This window comes from Trachemys scripta, chromosome 8 (genome assembly GCF_013100865.1).
Source record: "Trachemys scripta elegans isolate TJP31775 chromosome 8, CAS_Tse_1.0, whole genome shotgun sequence".
In the NCBI taxonomy this organism is placed as follows: Eukaryota; Metazoa; Chordata; order Testudines; family Emydidae; genus Trachemys; species Trachemys scripta.
In genome coordinates this window covers 98,594,621-98,617,545 of record NC_048305.1, presented here as the reverse complement: position 1 = coordinate 98,617,545, position 22,925 = coordinate 98,594,621, and the positions used below count along the sequence as shown (strand labels likewise).

Sequence of the window (22,925 nt, the reverse complement as noted above, 5' to 3'; positions counted from 1 at the left end):
TTACAGGAATTTTCAATACATATTTTATTTTTGCTTCAGCTGGGTTTTGTTGCATTAATACTCAAAGAACCCCCTAGACTTAAAACATTTGACATAAATCCATAGACATAAACCAGATGGTACATTTTAGAAAAGAGCACTGACTGTGGAATACATAACATAGAGGCAACTGCAATATGAAATACGAAATGCAAGAGGGGTTGCTCAACTCTGCACATGAAATCCAATCAGCTCTGTGTATGCAAGAGAAACTAAGCCCAGGCACTCAGACACTGTAGTGACGAGTGCAGTTATAAATACCAAGACAGATTAGATGGGAGTGCGTAGAGCTGACAGACTCCACAAACAGTGCAAAGGGCCCTGCGGAAATTGTGGGAAGGCATTGGAGGACTAGTGGCCCTCAATTGTGTCAGCTCCAGCCTACATTCACACTACAGTGACAGCTGACAAGGGCAGCTCACTCAAGAACTGTCATATGCCTGGTCGTGCCTGCCAACTGGTGTTACTAGCACCACCACACCTGAGAGAGAGGTTTGGGTGTGGGCAGTGGTCGAGTTAATGGAAATACTCAAGCTGTTACACAGGGTAACTCTGTAGTAGAGACACATTCCACGTGGGTATAAGAGCAGTTTGCCTTCCACACCTGGTAAGCAGCACGCAGGGGACAGCACCATGTGGAACATATGCAGGCTACACAGATGGGACTTGCTGCTGATAGGTATATGGCTGAACAGGACAATCCTGCTCAGAGTTTTCACTAACAGGGTTAAAAATCCCATATACTGTTACGTGGACCGTGACAAGCCAGGCCTTAGCAAAACATAGTTCTACAAACACATTTCTCTTGCATTCTTTCCTTCTGTCTTTTAAAAGAGACAGACCTGGCCATTGATTCACTAGGTAATTCCCCAGTCAGTAAACACACAGTGTTTAGGTCAAGAACAATGGTGACTCATTCTAAAAATGTTTCTATGTAAAATGGGTAAGTATTCTTCTCAGATCTCTTCTCTATTTTCCATGTACACACACACACCCCTCAGATGTCTGCTTACCTTCACACGTTATGAATCTGTTTTTAAATAACCCCACACAAAATAAGACTAATTATATCACAGAGACAATGGAAATATAAGCTCTGTCAAATCCTCCCCCATCTCTAATAAAGCAGTTTCAAAATGTTTAATTTTTGTGTTTAAGAATTTTAAATGCCCATCATACTACTTCATGTTTGCTGTTAAGTGTTGCTATACCTGACTTTATTTTGTATGGATTAAATCTGTTTCTATTTTTCATTTAAATTGAATTCCTACTGAAAACATGAATAAAAGATGCTTGTGTGTTTTTTCTTCCTACCCTCAGTTTTCTTCCATGAAAGGTTAAATGTAGCAGTTCCAGCTGGCTTATTCGCCGTTGCCCATCTAACTTGTGTCTAACTTTTTCTCACAATTCCAGTACATCCTATTCAGATTTCTGCAGTGTCTCCAATTGAACTGTTTGGTCAGAGAGAATGGATATAGAAATAGGGTGTCTAGTGTAAAAATGTATCAAAAGTTTTAGAAGAACTTTATTTTTCTTATAAATGACTACTGTATTTGGTAAATAAATGTTTAACTTTTGCCTTGTGTACCTTTATCAAACTTTAAATATGCTGTAAACAGTATAACAGATTAATCAGTGCAGAATAATATACCATTTATTTTAATTCTTCACACTTTTATATAAGACTTTTGATTAACTCGGCCTTAACAAAAGTGTGTTGTGTTTGTTTGTTTATTTTATTTTATAATCTGTTCAAGGAAGCATCTCATTTTAACAGAATGGAATAAATTGTAAATTTAGTCCTGGTGAATGCTAATGGATTGACAGGCATTGACAGTATTTATTCATTAAAACAGTCATAGCATTAATATCAGCAGTGTAAACTTCCTGTGCACCTCTCCTTTAAAGTGCCTCTACACCCTGTTATGAAGGGACTTCTGGGAGGAAGGTCAAGTTCTTGGTGTCTTCTAAGACAGCCATCAAAGGTGACACTTGCCTGAGGATCTATTCTGGTTTTATTATTTGATATTAAACACTTTCTTTGTCTCTACACTGACAATAAAAGCTAACCTCTCCAGTATTTACTTAGAACAGGTGTAGGTAAAGCAAGTGATACTTATAATTTCAAAGTAATATGTCCCACTCTGGATCAGTTTTTGAGACTGGGGCAAAAGAGCGCTTAAAATGAGTCCATTAAATAAAGCAGGCATGCAATCCAAAGGATCCCTTTTGTAATCTAATTGTGAGAATATGGAAATATTCAGATACTGTGGGGATGAGTGTGGTATAAGAATTTATATAAAATAGAAACTCCTTTAAAAAGTTGAAGTTAAATCCTAGTGAGGAAAATAGAAGGGAGCATAAACTCTGTCAAATAAAGTGTACAAATATAATTAGGAAGGCCAAAAAAATTTGAAATATCTAGCCAAAGACTCAAAAAGTAATAGCAAGGATGATAAGGCCATTGCAGAGAAACTAAATGAATTCTTTTCATCGGTCTTCATGGCTGAGGATGTGAGGGAGATTCTCAAACCTGAGCCATTCTTTTTAGGTGACAAATCTGAGGAACTGTCTCAGATTGAGGTGTCATTAGAGGACGTTTTGGAACAACTTGATAAACTAAACAGTAATAAGTCACCAGGACCAGATGGTATTCACCCAGGAGTTCTGAAGGAACTCAAATGTGAAATTGCAGAACTACTCACTGTAGTCTGTAACCTATCATTTAAATCAGCTTCTGTACGAAATGACTGGAGGAAAGCTAATGTGACGCCAATTTTTAAAAAGGGCTCCAGAGGTGATCCCGGCAATTACAGGCCTGACTTTAGTACCGGGCAAACTGGTTGAAATTATAGTAAAGAACAGAATTTGTTGGGGAAGAGTCCACATGGTTTTTATAAGGGAAATCATGCCTCTTTGAGGGGGTCAACAAGCATGTGGACAAAGGGGATCCAGTGGATATAGTGTACTTAGATTTTCAGAAAGCCTTTGACAAGGTCCCTCACCAAAGGCTCTGAAGCAAAGTAAGCTGTCATGGGATAAAAAGGAAGGTCCTCTCATGGACTGGTAACTAGTTAAAAGACAGGGTGACTGAGCAACAAAATGGCAGATGAAATTCAGAGTAGATAAATATGAAGTAATGCACATTGGAAAACATAATCCCAACTATACATATAAAATGATGGGGTCTAAATTAGCTGTTTCCACTGAAGAAAGAGATCTTGGAGTCATTGTGGATAGTTCTCTGAAAACATCCACTCAATGTGCAGCAGCAGTCAAAAAAAGTGAACAGAATGTTGGGAATCACTAAAAAAGGGGTAGATAATGAGAGAGAAAATATCATATGGTCTCTATATAAATCCATGGTATGCCCACATCTTGAATGTTGTGTGCAGATGTGGTCGCCCCATCTCAAAAAAGATATATTGGAATTGGAAAAGGTTCGGAAAAGGGCATCAAAAATGATTAGGGGTATGGAACAACTTCCGTATGAGGAGAGATTAGTAAATCTGGGACTTTTCAGCATGGGAAAAAGAAAAAGACGACTAAGGTGGGATATGATAGAGGTCTATAAAATCATGACTGGTGTGGAGAAAGTAAATAAGGAAGTGTTATTTACTTCTTATATCACAAGAACTAGGGTAATTAATGAAATTAATAGGCAGCAGGTTTAAAACAAACAAAAGGAAGTCTTTCTTCACACAACGCACAGTCAACCTGTGGAACTCTTTGCCAGAGGATGTTGTGAAGGCCAAGACTATAACAGGGTTCAAAAAAGAACTAGATAAATTCATGGAGGATAGGTCCATCAATGGTTATTAGCCAGGATAGGCAGGGATGGTGTCCCTAGCTACTGTTTGCCAGAAGCTGGGTATGAGTGACAGGGGATGGATCACTTGATGATTACCTGTTCTGTTCATTTCCTTCGGGGCACCTGGCAATTGGCCATTGTCAGAAGACAGGATACTGGGCTAGATGGACCTTTAGTCTGACCCAGTATGGCTGTTCTTATGGGTAAGTGATATATTTTTAGGATATATTAAAAATCATTTTCTTTTCAGTTCCTATAGGTAATTGCTTGGTACTTTTCTGTTCCTGACTTATTTTAAATAGCATAAGAGTGGCTGGATGATAATGTTGAGAAAATAGGCCTGTTTCAACCACTGAAAAGCAGCAGCGATTGTCATTTTTCATAAGAAAGTGAGTGTCTTTTTAATCTGTGACATTCAACATCAGCACTACTACAGTTTAAACATATTTAAGTCCCCCAATTCCTAAAAAGAATGGAAAATTACCCCATTCCCCCCAAAAAACTCACCATGCATGTTATTCTTAAAAAGTTTTCATTTTTATTTTTCACCATAGTACAAAAATACAGTACAATGTGATGGCAAGACATTCTCCAAAAACATTCCGCAAAAAAGGGGGAGAACCCCATAATGCTTCAATATAATCTATCTTTCCTTAATAAAACAATTGAAAGATGAACCTACAATAGATAGGTGGAGTTTCAACCTGAATGCAAATAAAGTCAAGTCACAAAGAGTTCCTACAAGAAAAAAAATGTTCAGAGTGACTAATCCACATGCTACTCTTAGATATTAATGAAAATAACTCTATTTATGTTAGTGTTCATGGCAGAATTATTGGTTTGATTTTTTTTTTGGCTTTTCAGAATACAGCAGGCTTGAGTCACATCTCCTACTCATGAGTATCCCCACTGAAATCAAAGGGATGACTTAATGTCAGTCAAACGTGGGGGAGCAAGCACTGATTGGAGACCAAGTGTTGGCTATTTGAAAATGTAAAAATCATTCCACTTAAGAAGAGGGTAAGATCTAGGCCTCTGGATACTAGCGGTCATTGTTTACATGGACAGATCTGATGTATCCATTCAAGATGAGGTTGTGTATGCATGTACATCAGCTGTAAATAAGCACTGAAGTGTAAACTAGACGGAGAGGAGAAGATAACACTGTATTTGATGGAGGTGTGTGAAAAATCAGATAGTGTTTAACCTTCCAAGTTACTGAGAGGAGAATTACATCCTTTCAGTGCAGCTACATTTCTTGGTATGTTTAATGGTTTAAAAGAAAAAAAAATCATTTATCCTTTCAGAGCTTCAGGGTGATGGAAAAGGAATGTTCAATATATATATTATAATTCATCTCCGAGGTGTTTTTGTTTGAAAGCATCTCCTGTCAGCTTCTCTTGGGCTTCCTTCATTCCTTGGACAACTGTCAAATTAAATACATAGAATATCAGCTGGATCATTACTACACATGATATGGATCAAGTAAGGAAGTGTATAATGAAAAGTATTTTTATCAATCAATGGTGCAATTTTAAAGAATAAACCCCTTGGAAGTAGACTGCAAAAGAAAGAAGTTAGGGTTATGCTCTTTTTGGCCTCTATATGATGTATAAAGAAGTGTTACTTATCTCCCACCCTCCCCTTTCCCATACCATTTGTAAGTTCATGCCTCATCTACCCTATTTTTGTTGGATGACTCTATGGACAAAGGAAGAACTAGCAGGATTATGACATCAGATAATAGGCACATGAAACCTGATAATTTGAGAGGGAAGTGATTTTTAACCACTTTTTTGCTCACAACTTAAATGGCTGAGATACACTTGGGTATCTGTATTTAAAGTTCAACACTCTCCAAACAATCCGCATCTCTAAAACCCTCTCCAGTATTATCAAGGAAGACAAGTTAGACATTCCTGATATGTCTAAGGTAAAAGGTAAATTAAAAAAAAATCATCTTCTATGAAGGCTGAGAGTGGTTTTTTTGTTTTTTGTTTTGTTTTGTTCTTTTAAAAAGTCACAGCCGCAAAATTCAACAGAAACCTATTTTTCTCTTTTATGGGTCACCTTTAATATAACAGAGCAAAGCTTTTCGTGCATCTATCCCCATCAGCATTCCTAAGTAATTCTGCTGTGGTTTGTTACGTCAATGGCAGTTTCATGCCTGCGTCTCTCAGGCGCCATTGACAAATCTCTACCAGAACAATTAAGAGGAATTGAGGTTTTTTAATTCAGAATATCATTAGAAAGATTCCCTCTGCTTTACCATGCACAAAACACACTGTCACAGCTCTCGGCCTTGTTGGCTCTCTCAACAGCAAGGTTGAGCAGTGAACCTGAACTATTCTCTCATAGGCAGGTGGCCTCTCCAGGGTTGAGGTAAACAAGTGGGTCGGCATGGGGAAGCCTGCACTGCTCTACATGCTGCTGTGATTCAGTCTCCCAAGACAACCAACACACCACTGTTTGCAATGTACCAGTAAATTGCATGATGAGCTAAGTGCATTCTGTGAGCTGGGCTTAGTTTTCCTCAAGATCAGGTATGATGCTAATGTAATGGACTATAGGTCTGGCAAACTCTTACAGAGGTCTTTTTTTTTTCCCCCTTGTTATTCCTCTTCATCACTCTCCAAAGAACAGAATGGCTACTCTTCCCAACTGATTATTTTAGGGCCTTGTCTACAATCTCCCACCAGATCATCTCCGCTGGTGTTAGCAGTCTTGGGAGTCATAATGTAGACTGGCACAGCTGTAATCAATGTCAATCAGACCCGCTCTTAACATGGTTAGATGACATGGTTCTTAAAATGCTAGCAGCAACTGGTCTATACTAGGGCTCTGAAGGTTGCTGATACTGATAGAGTTGGGCTGGCAAGATATTTTTGAAAAAAGTTTCCATAGCGTAGACAGGGCCCAAGAGATTCACAATTAGACATTTCTTGATTTGAGAACAGAGCGTTGTTAATTAACCAGCTTATATCACACATAACAGGGCCACATTGCTCACAGCTAGCACCTGGTCCTAATGGCTATTTAGATACTTTACTGAAGAGATAGAAAACATAAGGTCAATTAATTCTTCTTAAATGAGGTTGTCCTCTTGCACTTGTGTGAAAAGGGAAAGTACACAAACGGAGAAGTGTCCACATTTACATCAGAAGTCACAGACGGATATGTAACATCAAAGGCTGAATTTTAAATAACCAGAAATGCTTTTATTTCACATCATGATTCTGTAATAGAAGTCTATCCATCCACCCACGAGGTGCAAAAAAGCCATTCATTCGCCTTATTTGTAACCGCTCCCAGCTGTGCTGTGTACTATAGGTTACCTCCACTCAAAAACCAAGCTTGCATTAGCTGCCATTCCTATGACATACCTGCAATGCACTCCCACTCAATTCAAACGTAGAGCTCATTCTCACATACCTTGATCAGCATTGATGTAGAAATATTTGTAGCTTGGGTTTCCTTTCTCATTTATAATCTCTGGATGGACCTTCCCACTGGGATCTGTGAAACGAGAAAGTGATTAAAATGGGTAAGTGGTGAGGATGACAAAGTAGTCCTATAAGAGGCTGTAACAACAGTGAGCATGCCTTACCCATGAAAAGGATTCTGGGAATATAACCACCATCAGGGCTAAAAGCTTCATCCTTTGGCTCTTCTTCATCCTAGGGGTGCAAGACAGATGTGAGACAACATTCTGCTTTCTAAGCAAGGGATCTAACAAAATGTGACATTTACTTTAAAGCGATTTTCTTCCAATGGCTGTTATAAAATGGTAGTTTTAATGAACACGAACAGCTTGAAAAGAAGATAAATGACTGCAAAAGCCTCTACTTTTGCCAACAAAGGAAAAAGGTTACCCACCAAGTAACAGTTGTAAAGATAATTGTAAAATTAAATCAAATATTTTCACCAATTTACATTAAATGGACTCACTATTTTGGTACTGGAATGTTTTATAGGTAATAAATGTGTATAGAAAAGCAATTGCCTCTCTTATTATTCGGGAATAGTACAATGTACAGATTGTTAAAAATAAAATGGAAGAGAATCAGGTGCATGAATAAAACCACATAACAATACAGTAAAGGTTTTATTTTTTAAACAGTCAGTTGTATCAGTCAATACTGTGTATCTATTCAATAATGCTAAGAATTTAGTTAGGAAGGGATGAAGTCAGGAGAAATAAATAATTATAAGAAATAAGGGACAAATGCTCAGTTACAAAATAGTAGCATGGACATAAATTGTAGGGAAGCCTACCTCAAGGTTTACCATAATAAAATTATGGGCAAGTTCGGAGATCTCCTTGGATTCAGCAAATTTTGGCTTTAAAGCTAAGAAGAAAAAGAAGCCGGGGGGGAGGGAGGAGAAGAGAAAACTGTAAGAAAAAAACCAACATCATTCAGACCTACAGCAAAATCACCACTCCATCCCTTCTTCTAGAGGTTAGGTGCTTGTCACTGAATAGTAAGTAACCAAATCTTTGTCTCAAATTACTGAACCCATAACCCAGAGTGAAAACTAACCAGCCCAATCCTCAGAGATCAGTCAGATGATGAATACTGGCCAAAAATAGTCACATGGGTAATTTTTGAACCAAATCGTACAGAAGCAAAAAGTCACCTAAACCACCCAATTCACCTCACCTAAATTTGTAGACCTATGTCATTATGGTTAGCCAGTTCCATTATATCACTGAACAAGACAAAAATCTAACCATCCACTGAGAAAGACCAGTTTGGAATATGCAGGTTTACTGTTCTTTCAAACTTTTATAATTTTCCATACCAAGGATTAGGCCTTCAATAGAAATGGAAGGTACCTCCCATTTGGTGTGTTGTTTTTTTTTAAAAAGAAACAATAAAATTATAGCATGGATTTGGACAGCTATTAATTTATTGCATTGAAGATTTCTATTTGTGCACTACTATATTGTTCTGAGCAAAAAGCAAATATAACACATGCTATGCTTCAAATGTAAATAATAATTGACTTGTATAAAGAAACCTTCCATTAAGGATTTTAAAGTGCTCTAGAATTAAATTCACATACCTTTGCAAGCTCCACACCAGGACTTGTGGATGATAATCATTAGAGGCAAACCACTTTAGAAAAAAACAAAGCACAAATGACATCAATTTTAAGGCACTTAACAAGACTGCATTCCTCAATGAAACTCTGAAAATGCACTTTCCGGTAATTAAAACTTTTAAAGAAGGCCCTAGCTACTGGAAAAAGTCATAGATGTAAACTGATTCTATTGTGCTTCCAAAGCTTTGTTTCCTTGCTAAAGTCTTCCCAAGTTATAAACATCAGCACCAAATAATTTAATAAAATGCCATTGTGACACTCTGTACGTCAAAATAGGAATCTGGAACCCCCATATTTACCACTGTGATATCATTATATTTTGTACAAAGTATGCCTTGTGAGATATCATTTGAGAAGTTATGATTGGTTGAACATTACTATTCTGTTGAATTATGTGTGTTACCATTGTAACTGAAGTTATGAAGTTTTGCTGTGTGTGTGTGTTACTGAAATATGTTGAGTCTGGGAAATGCCCACAACTAGACGTTCATTAGCAACAGAGGAGCAACTAACACTGACAAGATAGGTTTCAGATTGGTAGCCTGTATCAGCAAAAACAAAGATGAGTCCTTGTGGCACCTTTGAGACTAACAAATTTATTTGGGCACAAGCTTTCGTGGGCTAGAACCCACTTCATCAGATGCAAGACAAACAGATTTACATCAAGATCAATCACACGTGTTGATGGCCCATTAAGAAGAATCCATTTTCCCAGTGACTCCTCAGAGAGAGCATGTACACAATGGGGGCTAACCCCCACTTCCCTGTAAGGATCTTTCTAGCACCTGGACGGAAAGTATAAATGAGGGTCAATTATATCACCACTGGACTTTTCTCCTCCCCCTATTCAACATCTGGAAGATTGTTTGGAAGACAAAGGCTTTGAACTGGGGAGACTGGCAGGCTGAGAAGAGAATTCAGCCTGTGATTAAGAACTGTAAACTGCCTGGAACATCCAGTGGGGTCAGAAAAACTGCTGGATTCAAAGCTTGTTTAGTCTGATAAAGTGTAGAACAATTTAGACTGTAGTTTTCTTTTAATTTCTTATGTAACCAACGTTGACCTCTATGCCTAACACCTATAATCTATTTTTTGTAGTTAATAAACTTATTTTAATGTTTTATCCTTACCAGTGAATTTGTTTGAAGTACTTGGGAAATCTGCTCAGATTACAAAGGCTGGGGCACCATCCACTCTCCGTCGACGAAGTAGTGAACTAATTAATGAGTTTGCATTGTTCAAGAGAAGGTCTCGAGCAGTGTAAGGCGGTATATTTCTGGGGTGCAAGACTTGGGAGCGGAGGGATTTGCTGGTGTCTCCATTTCTGTATAATTCATGAGTAGCTTCGAGAGCATTCATGCAATTTAGTTGGGTATATCTCTGCATGCTGTTGGCTGACTGATCACAGCACCTGAAGGGGTTTGCTACTTGTCACTACAACAGCATTGTAAGAGTCAGCCGAGGGAGGAGAGTTAAGGGGGCATAGTGGTCCGACAGTTCCAGTTGTAGCCCCCGGGTATGTCACAGCCATCCAACAACTTTTCCAACGTTCAAATTCTCTAACCTCCTTTGCATTAAATTCAATCTGTGTTAGGCAATTAGACAGAAGGACCTTGAGTGCACTAGGAACTTTTCCTAACATTTCCCAGTTTCTGGGAGTCACCTGGTAGGGCCAGCAGGAGCACTACAGTCAACTGCCCTGAGCAAAACAGACATAACACATGCTACATTTTAAATGTAATGTTCACATTTATAGCTAGGTAATAATTGGCATGCATATAGCACATTTAACCATCATGTCATATAGCTCTGCTCTGAGCAAGGCTAGCAGACACAGTGCTTACTATGCCAACAGCCACCTGGAGCCCTGTCTTCGCTAACACTCTCACTGTTTCTGCTACCAGTGGTAGGAAATCCGGGAATTCAGTAAACACAGATGGCAAACTGTTTACTGCCAACAGTTAAAAAAACAACAACTATGAAGCAGTTAAAAAATAATGAATAAGCTGATTGATGGCTGAAGACCAGAACAATCTCATTCTCTAAGTGTAATGATTGATATAGTTACATGGCAGCTATTCACTCTGTCAGACACTAAAAATCTATGCTGTACTGTAACAGGAATGAGGTTGTGGTAACAGAATGTTAAGAACATAAGAACAGCCATACTGGGTCAGACCAATGGTCCATCTAGCCCAGTATCTTGTCTTCCAACAACAGCTGGAGCCAGATGCTTCAGAGGTAATGAACAGAACAGAGAAATTATCAAGTTGTCCAGTCTCAGCTTCTGGCAAAAGGTTATCAAAAGATAATTTCATGATTTCCACTCCCATTCCCTTTCTCTAGACCAGGGGTTGACAACTTTTCAGAAGTGGTGTGCCGAGTCTTCATTGATTCACTCTTTTTTAAGGTTTTGCGTGCCAGTAATACATTTTAATATTTTTAGAAAGTCTCTTTCTCTAAGTCTATAATATATAACTAAACGATTGTTGTATGTAAAGTAAATAAGGTTTTAAAAATGTTTAAGAAGCTTCATTTAAAATTAAATTAAAATGCAGAGCCCCCCAGACCGGTGGCCAGGACCCGGGCAGTGAGAGTGTCACTGAAAATCAGCTTGCGTGCCGCCTTCGGCACACGTGCCATAAGTTGCCTACCCCAGCTCTAGACTTTCTGATGAAGCAGCAATCCTCCATCAGAAGCATTCCATAAACCACTGTGTTGATTTTCATGTTCCTTTCTATGAAGCACGCTGGGAATCACCAAAAGTATCTTGGGCCCCACTTGAGGAAGAAGTGTGGAGAGCTGCAGGATGTGGGCTCATATGAAGGACATTGAGGCAACCCCTATTTTAAACAATCAACTGCTAGACATTTTTGTTGAAACTTGCTGCAAAGGAAGAGTCCAAATACTGATTTGCCAGTTACTTCATGTATACTTATCACTAAACAAGACTCCCAAGAAAAAGTAGAAATGTTATCCTACTATATTTGTAGATTTTAAAGCCAGAAAGGACCATTATGATCTAGTCTATTTCATCCTACATAACACAGGTCGCAAAGCCACACCCACTAATTTCTGCACCAAGCCCATAACTTCAGTTTGAGCTATAGTATATCTTTTAGAAGGACATCTCATAGTCATTTAAAGACTTCAAGTAATTGAGAACTCATCGTATTCCCATACAATTTGTTCCAGTACTTATTTAACTATTTAAAATTTGCACTTTATTTCTAGTCTGAATTTGCCTAGCTTCAGTTTCAAATCACTAGATCTTTTTATACCTTTGTCTGCTAGATTAGTCGTACTATCAGAAATCTCTTCCCCATGCAGGTACTTGTAGACAATGATCAAGTCACCTCTTAACCTTCTCTTGGATAAGCTAAATAGAGTTTCTTAAGTCTTTCACTGTCAGGCAGGTTTTCCAGACATCAAATCATTTTAGTAGGTCTTTTCGGAACCCTTTCCAAAGAGTGGACACAGGGTTTCAGTAAAGGTCCTACTAATTCTGTATACAGAGATAATACCTGTTCATATATTAACTCTGAGCAAACACGTTTTTCTAAAATCTTGTCCTAGAAAGGACTCTTACTTCTTCACTAACATCTCACAGTTATATAGCACTTTCCACACAGCAAGATTCATCCACGCTAGAAAGCCGCCGTCTCTAGGGTAGACTTTGGGGGGTTTATGTCTTTATTTTCTCCAGTTTGGGAAGTATGAAATTGACCTGGTCTAACAGACTGCTAATTCAGAAATACATTTTAACACATGATCAGAAAACGGCAGAATTACAGGTAGAATTCATAAACATGTGATTTGATTGGAATGGATTATTTCAATAAACTAGGTTTTGGGGGGTTTTTTTGGAAAATACACAGCCAAACAATATTTCCCCCAAGATTTGTACATCATCTAAGCCTTGACTTCCCTTTACCTTAAAATATTGCATTTTAAGTCACCAAGTTTTGTTTTTTATTTTTTTTTTTAAGGTGTTTTGGGTATAGGAATATGAAGCCATTCTAGACAGACCTGAAAGTGTTAGCCTTAGGGAGGGAGCATGCCTGGTGTAGTAACTAGATTTCTAGTTATGTATATTTCATACCATGCTGTGCAGAACATAGGAAAGGGCTGCTACAAATGTCAATTTACACACACATTGTGATTCGGTAACAAGAGTAAGAAGTTACAATGAATGAAGTTTTTAATTAAATATGAATCATGGTAGTCCAAAACAACTTTGATGGAGGTAAGTTTACTGGCTAGTGAAAATAAAAGTAAATACCGCCTTTGTTTTCTTGAAAACAAAATTTTAATGGAAAAATGTACGGTGGGGAGGGTCACTATAAGGTGGAGTCAAATTTTTTAAACACATTTTACATAGCATTTTTTGACATCTTACATTAAAAGTAAGAATTTCAGAAGATGAATTTACTGCTCATTACTTCAGTCAGGGCCAAGATTTCACTCGTGTTGTTCATTTGCTGCAGGTATCTTGGTTTGGATGATATACTTTCATATCTATAGTGAGTTTCACTTTTATTTATAATCACTTTCAGGTTTTCATGCAAACAGCACAATGCTATAACCCTTGGCCTGTTAACACTGCAGGGGAATATTATAAAAACTGTTAAAAAAAAGTCATGCAAGTCAATCAGCTGTATAGGGTTAGCCAGATTTTGTTTGCATACAAGAAAAACTAAGCAAGAAAGTATGGGATTATAACTAGGAATAATCTGATGAAGAAAAAGAAAATGTATCTGAATATCGGGGGGGGAGGGGGGAACTCCATCAGTTAGATACATTAAGCTGTGGAAATAATCTCTTAAAAGGAAGTAGTGCACACCATCAGTTGGGATACTTGAAGACAGGACAAAACACAAAATGTTCTGCAGAGAACAAGCTTGCATTAGCAAAGAGGTGATACATTAAGGTTTTTTTCCACCTCACACCTCTAAGATTTTTTTTTTGACTTGACAGTCTCTCTTTACAACTTATAGTCTTTTTCTAACAAGAGAGTGGCATGTAAAAGGAAAAATGTAACAGGAGGATTTTTAAAGCCACATCACAATGGCCACATACCTTTAGTAAGATAAGATCCCAAACCTCTTCACTGGGCCAGAGGCTGCTGCAGCCATAGGGATATGGGGCAAGAAATACCCCCATGTAAAAAGTAACAGTATCTTTGCAGGGACAACTGATACATGGAGAACACAGAAGGTAAGCTGGCACCAGAGAAAGCACACAATAGATGCAGGCAAGGAGCCAGGATGTTAGAGGAGTGTGGCATGGGATTTTTGCCAATTAAGCTTATTAAACTGTAAAAGTCTTCTGAAGGCAGTGGTGGTAGAGCTAATGCTTGATTCAGTTCAAACTAGATTGTTCCTTACATTATATTGTTCAACCTTGCAGTGGATGATGGCATTGAATTACCTAAATTTATAGAAAAGAATGAGAGGTATGAATGGAAGCGTCCTTCCAGTTATAACCAATTATAGTCCTGAGTACCAAGAAAGGGGGGAAATTGTGCTAAGAGAAGAATATATGGTCAATTCCAATTTTAACCACAGAAATATATTATCAGCATAGATGCTGCTTCTCTGTAGCATACACAGAACATGGACACACATTTTCCTGCCCAAACTAATATTAGAACATCAAACATACTAAGGGATGTTGAGAAAACAGAACGTTACACCTCCACTGATTTCATTCACGTAGCCCAGCCTGATTTTACCCTTTAATTTTCTTCAGCAGTAGGGTGATAGATTTATCCAAAAGATATACTGAAGTTATAACAGCATCAATGATTCCCATTTAATAAGGGAACCCAGTCCAGCCAGCCAGCACCTGGTCTAGTACCACACTACTATCAAGGGCAAGATTTTCTAGACAGATTTTAAATTGAAGGGTTTATAATTACTAAAATACAATTCTCAGCAAATCAGATCTCAGAAAATGTTTTATTGCTTTTGACCACACATTTCCCAGCTTTTATTCTTTTCAATTTAACTTCCCAAAGGGGGCAAAGTGAGATCTCTTTACATAGCAACTATAGTCATTTTTCAGTCTCACAATACACAAATCCATGTACTGACTGGTAGATATTATTAGGCAGTCAGAGCATATAGACTTTTGTACTCACTCAAGTGACCCCTCCACTTTATCCCATCATTCCAGACAAAGAAATGAATGTTTAATAGGGTGGGAAGCCTTCCTCAAAAGGCAAAGAGAAGCAGGTATGCATATGCAGGGAGAGGGTTCATACTAAGATGAGGGTTAAATAGAAGGACAGAATCCAAAGCTGAGGTAGGAAGCAGAGATGTCTATAAAGGGGAATTAGTGCATGGCAAGTTGGGGTGTAAATCTACAGCGCTCTAGTATATCATGCACTAACTGTCTGGCCCATGCTGGTGCTCACTAAAAATTACCTAGTGTGCTTTGACCTACTACTGTTCACAGAGCACTAGGGAAATTTTAAGTGCACAGTAGGAGGTGCATGCAGTTACTGGGAAGTACGCTACAGAATGTAGATTTACACCCCACTTGCCATGCACTAACTCTCCATAGAATCTCTTAAATACGGCATATAAAGAGAGTGCCAAGGGCTGTATGCAATCAGAGCAGATACTGTAATAACAAAGTACAATTCAGATCATCCTCATTGTGAGAACACCTACTGTTAACTGAACAATTAGTGTATTTAGCCCAAGATCTACTAATGACTTTGGAAAGGAAGCCACAGAAAGTTGCTGAAATAATTGTTTTGAAAGTAAATTAAATATTTTTATTTCATTCCATCCCAGGCACAGGATTTCAAAAAAGAACCAGACATTTGAGTTCACTAAGTAAGCATGTTTCCACTGTCCAAACTTTGAAGACCAATTTCCTGGGTTCAGAAAAACTTTTGAAAACACCAGCAGTTTTTAAAAAGGCTGCAAGTCCCAATCCCGGAGCAGCAAAGCCTCCTTTGTACAGTTTGATGTATCCATCTTATCCTTGCCTTATTTAGAAAAAACCCAGACGAAAGATTGTCCTTCCTTAAGATGCTGCAGCAGCATGAGAGCTCAGCTCTCCTGTAGCATTCCTCTTTGGATACTGCAGAGACCATATGGTTAGTGGGGTTTGGCTCTCCATAACCCCCATTAGTAGACTTTTTGGATGCTTGAGGATTTGATAGCTAGCTGCCTGTAGCTCCCCTTATTAGGCATTCCTACTCAGATGCTGAGGCTGCTATTAGGGGGGAGTGGTGTGTGTGCACACCCACAACTCCTGTTAGCAGATATCATAGACCACCACAGCTGGTTCCCCATACCCACTCTGGCTGGATACTCTTGCTCTGATGATGACTAATGCAGGGCCCTCCTCCCGTCTATCAGCACAAATTCCTGGTCCAGGCACTGGAGAACAATGACTAGGGAGAGCCAAGTTCCCACTGGCACAGACTCTTATTTTGGGGTGTGTGGCGGCTCCCAGCGACTGGACCCCATTAGCCAGCCCTCCTGTTCAGACGCTGGACTGGGGAGACTACAGGGGTCACTGGATGCTGCGGCTCAGGTACTGCAGGAACATGTTGGCCAGCTGGGGCAGGTTCTCCTCACTGGGGTGCATTTTGGTGTAGCTGATGAACTGCCTGCGGAGCCGACTCAGCTCAGCCATGCCCAGGGGCCGGTTCAGCACCAGCCCCTCGCTGGCCCCAGCCACCTGGATCAGCTCCCCAGGCTGGGCCCCGCTCCTTTGGGCGGCCAGCACGGCAGCCAGCACTTCCTGGGTGACCCGGTCCAGCTGGTGGAGGAAGCCGGCGGACTGCAGAGGCTGCGAGCGGGTGGACTGGTTGGGCGGGGGCGGCCTGCTCTCGAAGAGGGCGCCACGGATCTCCGCCAGCGGCAGCGGCTCCTGCCCGTGCACGGTGAAGAGGGGCCGGTCCCAGCGGTTCCGCGAGTCCGGGGTCTCGAAGGGGCCGGCGGACGGGTGCGGGGCGCCCCCCGCGCAGTGCAGCAGGCAATGCGGCGTGCCCGCGTGCTTGGTCACGCAGTAGAGCTCGTAGCGGAAGCTCTTCAGCTCGTTCCCCGCGTCGACGATCACCACGTCCCGCCGGCTCAGCCGCCGCTCCACCTCGGCCCGCAAGGCCGCGCGGCCCCCCACCGCCTCGGCCACCACGTGCACCGGCCGCTCCTCCCCGCTCAGCGCCCCCCGCAGCTCCTCGGCCCGGCGGCTCTTCCCGCTGCCCGGCAGCCCGCACAGCACCACAAGCGGCATCTTCCGGCCGCGGCCAGGGACGCCGCCATTATAACCCGGAAGTCCAACCCAAGCACATCCGCGGAGGTCAACCAACGTCACTCCCAGCCCCAGGGCAACAAGAGGGCTTGGCCCTAAGCACGAAACGATGTCAGGTTCTAACGCCCCTAGGCAGGGAGGGGAGGCCTGGGGGCGTGGGAAACTCATCACAGTGTGGCCCAGCCACGGCGCCCCATGCCATGGCACCAGCCACCCCACAGCATTGTCACCCCACTAGGCATCGCCCCATGCCATGGCAACCAGCCACCCCACAGCATTGTCACCCCACTAGGCATCGCCCCAGGCCATGGCACCAGCCACCCCACGGCACTGCCTCCCCACCGGGCATTGCCCAACGCCATGGTAACCAGTCACCCCATCAGGCATTGCCCCATGCCATGGCAACCAGCCACCCCTCAGCATTGTCACCCCAGGGGGCATCGCCCCACGCAATGGTAACAGTCACCCCACCAGGCATCGCCCCATACCATGGCAACCCGCCACCCTACAGCATTGTCACCCCATCGGGCATCGCCCCAGGCCATGGCACCAGCCACCCCACGGCACTGCCACCCCACCGAGCATCGCCCCTGCCATGGTAACCAGCCATCCCACGGCACTGCCACCCCACCGGGCATGCCCCATGCCATTGCAACTAGCCACCCATGGCACTGCCACTCCACTGGGCATCGCCCCCTGCCATGGCAACCAGCCACCTGACAGGGCATCATCCCATGCCATCGCAACCAGCTGCTCCACAGCATTGCCATGCCAGAGGGCATTGCCCCAAGACAACCAGCCACACCACGGCACTGCCACCCCACAGGGCATCACCCCAGGCCATGGCAACCAGCCACCCCACAGGGCACTGCCCCATGTCACACAGCCACCCTGCAGGGCATTACCACTCCACAGGGCATCACCCCAGACCATTGTACACCTTCTCCATAGCACACAGCCACCCCACAGTGCCACCGCAGGCCATGGCGCTCAGCCACCCCATAGCACGCAAACACACACAAAGGTTTTGTCTCACCTACACACAAAGTTTTGTCTCACCTATGCACTCCTTAGTCCTATACAAGCTTTGCCACTCACAGATACTCAGATACTACAGAATTTGGATAAAGATATCACCTGGGTCTGCCCTTCCAGCAATGGAAGATGAGGCTATGAAATTCACTGACTGACCATTCACTGCACTAGCCAAGACTAAGGAAGAGACATCTCACTGCCAATGCTTGACACCCTCCCTCCCACTAGCTTGTCTCACTAAATGTAAGGCGGACTGCGTAAGGTCACATATTACTTTTCTAAGGAAAAACAATAGTGCAGTAATTATCATAAATACTGCAGTAACATGGTTTTGGGGAAGGCATATCACATGGATGCCATTACGTACATTTAAGTGCCACCTTAGATTTCTCTAACTCAGGGGTTCTCAAACTGGGGGTCGGGACCCCTCAGGGGGTCGTGAGGTTATTACGTGGGGGGTCGCGAGCTGTCATCCTCCACGCTAAACCCCGCTTTGCCTCCAGCATTAATAATGGTGTTAAATATATTTAAAAGTGTTTTTAATTTATAAGGGGGGGGTCGCCCTCAGAGGTTTGCTATGTGAAAGGGGTCACCAGTACAAAAGTTTGAGAATCACTGCTCTAACTGCACCTGCTGTGTTAATTTTATGTACTCACTACACATTCTCATATTGTGAGTGGGAGAAAACAGATGGATCAGTTTGAACGCAAAATTCAAATTCCAGCTATATCTTTAATAAAAATGTAGGCTGTAATTTTTATATTTTTAAAAATAAGAAAATATTTTACACTTCCAGATTGGTGTCCAGATAGTAGTAAAATACTCCTTTCAATTAACTCTATGGCCTCAGTCCTGCAAAATTTATGCATACAACGACAAGTAGTCCTGTTGAGCTCCAAAAAAACCCATTCCTGTACGTAAAGTTAAGCACTTGTTTAAATGTTTGCAGGACTGGGGCCCATGTCTCTTTCTATATTGTAGTAGGTTATCAAAAAGCGTGATAATTTTCTTTTCAGCTCAATGATGCGATAAAGCCACAATCCGGCAACTGGATCTGTGGGTAGACCTATGTAAATTTATGAAGACCTACACGGCCTCAAGGATCTATCTACCTGGAAGATCTGATTGCAGGATCAGAGTTTATCATTAACAAATGTTAAATGTTTTCTCTCTGATGTATTGTCTGGGTCTGTAGGTTCTCCTATAGCACCTGGATATTTTTACACATAACTAGCTCTGATTAAATATAGGATCAATGCAGAATCTTTTTTCTCTTTTTAATGTGAATTTAAATTGTATAACATACCTGGCTGCTGCCTCTTTCTTCCCATCTTCAAGTGTCCTCCAATGAATGTGATCTCCAAAACCTGGAAAAGGGAAAGTTTTATAAAAGTAGCATAATTTTAAATGTCAAATGACAGATAAGTATATTTTCTGACACTTAAGGACACCATCAACCAGTTTTATTTCCCTTCTTTTCGCAAGCATTTTTTATATGTAACCATTTGTTTTCAATATTCATACTCACTATCAATTGAATCTCTGTTCTTGGATAATAAACTTACTCTTGTTTTCAATATACATATATCTAAGTGCTGTGTGTTCAGCAGAGTTGTGTTCTAAGGTATAACTAATAACAGGGCCGGCTCTACTGTTTTTGCCACCCCAAGCAGCTCGCCGAATTGCCGCCGCGGACGGTGGGGGCAGTCTGTGTGCCTTTAGGGCAGCTCGCCCATTTCCACGGCGCGGCAATTCGGCAGCAGCTGCTGTCTTCATCCGGAAGACAGAAGCCTCCGAATTGCCGCCGCGGGCAGCTGAACATAGAAGCTGCTGCCGAATTGCCGCTGCCGCGGAAACATGCCTACCACCCTAACGGCACACGGACTGCCCCCGCCGTCCGCGATGGCAATTTGGCGCGCTGCTTGGGGTGGCAAAAACACACGGACTGCCACCCCTTGCAGATGGCCGCCCCAAGCACCTGCTTGAAATGCTGGTGCCTGGAGCCAGCCCTAACTAGTAAGCTGTGGGGTACTGTTCCTTTGAAAACAGCAGGCCTAGTAATTCTAAGTGTTCAGTGAATAAGCAGCTGGACCTTACAGAGAGCGTTCAGAGGACTTGGGAGATGGCATCTTTGCCATATATTAAAAATATTAACCATAGTGGTACAATATATTTCTGTATGGGACCAAATTCTATTGTCTGTTAATGTCCCTTTTCTGCAAAAGTATTTGTGTGTGTTTTACTTTAAGTACATGCTTAAGTCTAGTTCAATGTGACTTAAGTATATGCTTTCTTAAGCATTTTGCTGAATCAGGCTGTGAATAGGCAGCAGAAGTCTCTGATGTCAATGGGGACAAGATTGGGGCTATGGTGTACATTTAGCTCAAGGGAACCTTACATAAAATATGCAGGGGGATGAGGAGGAGCATTATTTCTTGTAATCAAGGATATTTAAGTACACATTAGATATCATTTCTTTCTAGTAAGCAAGGATGACTACATTCATTAACAAGAAAATCATCACAGTCTTCCCTCCCTCCCATGACCTGATTAATATTAATAGTTTTATTATCAAAAAAATTAAGAAGAACCTTTCCATGGTGAATAGAATTCTGTTACTAACAAAATGCAACACTCAACGGCTTATGAAATAACCTTATTTTTAAAAATAGAGACCCGTGGAGTTTCATTTAAACTATCAAAAAAGATAACTAGTAATACTAAAGACACTTCTTCCCTGTCACTGAAGAACATAGTCAAGAACATTGATGCACTGACTGAACCTGCTCCTCACATTCCAGACTTCAGAACAAAGATAGGGAAGTAAAATAAGGTGGACTGAACAGAGCTGGGGAAAGATAAATCCAAATCATGGTACAGTACAGGATGGTCTAACAACTACAGGTTTTATTAAGAAAAGCTGAAATCAGTAAATAACGTAAAAAGCAAGACAATATGGCTAGAAGGGATTGAGTCAGAACAAGTGACAAGAGAAGGATTGTAGTGGAAGTACCGTTTACTGGAATTTGAACAGTAGTGAGAAATAAAAACTATAGGATAAAACATAAAATATCCACTTGATCACCTATTTACTAGCCATACTCCAATGTGCTTATGTTGCATAGTTGTAGGGATGTCAAAATGGGCCAATCCGAAGGGGAAATGAAAAATTTCATTGAGATTTCATTGAAAGACCCTTTACAAAATCCTTCAACACCAAAGAAATGTTAAAAACTGCCTTAAAACAAACTCAGAATGAACAAATCTTCTAATTGAGAATGAGACTTGGCAGGTCTGCTACAACCAGCAATTGACAGTTTTGAAAAAGAATAAACCTGCCAAGCCCCCTCTTCTCCACTCTCACAACATTAACGCATTTCCTACTGTATCAGGGCTGCATTGCAATTGCTCATAATCAATTTATGGCCTGGCACCATAATATCTTGTATGTTTCAACCTCAGTTCTGCCACTAAAGCAATTACTCCTTACCCCCCCCCCCCAACGGTGAAACTTACCTAAATAATCAAAATTACTATTTGAATGCATTATTGCAAATATTAAATACAGTTCTGGGGTGCGGGGATTTATTTACTTATTTATAGCAATCATAAAAGTTTAAATACAAACAAAAAGAAAAGAGATGCCTAACCCTTTCCAAGCCCTTCTCCAGCAGAGGATGTGATAAGCACCAGGAAAATCAGGCAAAAAAAGATATTGGAGAGTGCTGCTGCCGCTAATTGAATCTTCATGGTGTCTGCTTGGATCCTCGACAGTACAATGAATACTTCTCGATGGCCACAGTCAGCAAGATCAGATCAGATCAGGGTTTGGGGTGTGTGTTTTTTTTTTTAACCCAGGAAGTGATGTTAGGCGGATGTGGGTGGCGCTTCAGAGTCCTGTATCAGGTTAAAAGGAACAGATTCCCCCAAAATCTGAATGAGAGAATTGGCAAAATTATTTCTGATCTATAGTTACATCTCTGCATATTTGTTTCCAAACTGGCCACTTTCCGACAAGAGACATTGCCGTGGGGGGGACATTTAAATAGTAATTTAATCTAGATTTGAAAGATTTCAATTCACACATGCAAACTAGTTCTGCCGCCAGCCCCTCATGAGTAGTAATATTGCTCAAGTCCAGATTTTGGCTAAAGATGTAATTGTTACCAGAATGATTTAACGTTTAACTAACCCAGTCTACATATGTCTTGTAGGATTGTCAGAGAGTTGGTCGAAATTGATTGGTTGCTCTTCAGCACCTGCCAGCGAGGGGTGGATTTCAGTGTTATTTTATTCTGTACCAAAAAAAAAAAAATGGACCGTATATATCACTATGCTCAAAGTGGAACAATCTTCGGGGTTCGGTACATTAATGCGTAGCTGTCCGCAAGCTGAGAAAAGTAAAAGCTGGATTATCGCAGATCTTATTTTATATGTTTTACAAATTGGAATCTGTGGGATTTTCCAAGAGTTATTACATTTAAAAAACCTGCTTCTTAAAGTCTGCCTTACTGTACAAATCCTGACCAGCCAGCCTCTAAAACCCGGAATCCTGAGAACTATCCCAACATGCTGCTAACTCCGGACAATTGGCGACTGGAATCTTCTTGGGACACACTACACCGGTCTGTGCAACCCTGATCTCACTGGTACTGTCCCA

At 41.2% G+C, this 22,925-nt stretch overlaps 2 protein-coding genes across 2 annotated transcripts; both read right to left on the bottom strand.

Moving 5' to 3' along the window:
* Window positions 1-4,371: 4,371 nt before the first annotated feature.
* TXNDC12 (thioredoxin domain containing 12) lies at window positions 4,372-22,110 on the bottom strand. Its single transcript, XM_034779248.1, has 7 exons — window positions 21,916-22,110; window positions 19,572-19,632; window positions 8,918-8,970; window positions 8,126-8,199; window positions 7,458-7,527; window positions 7,283-7,366; window positions 4,372-5,276 (listed from the first exon to the last, which is right to left on the bottom strand). The coding sequence occupies exons 1-7, from the start codon at window positions 22,013-22,015 to the stop codon at window positions 5,197-5,199; spliced, it is 522 nt and encodes a 173-aa protein (XP_034635139.1). The 5' UTR covers window positions 22,016-22,110; the 3' UTR covers window positions 4,372-5,196.
* Window positions 12,932-17,359, bottom strand: KTI12 (KTI12 chromatin associated homolog). The gene has a single exon (XM_034779247.1). The coding sequence runs from the start codon at window positions 17,210-17,212 to the stop codon at window positions 16,490-16,492; it is 723 nt and encodes a 240-aa protein (XP_034635138.1). The 5' UTR covers window positions 17,213-17,359; the 3' UTR covers window positions 12,932-16,489.
* Window positions 22,111-22,925: the final 815 nt, after the last annotated feature.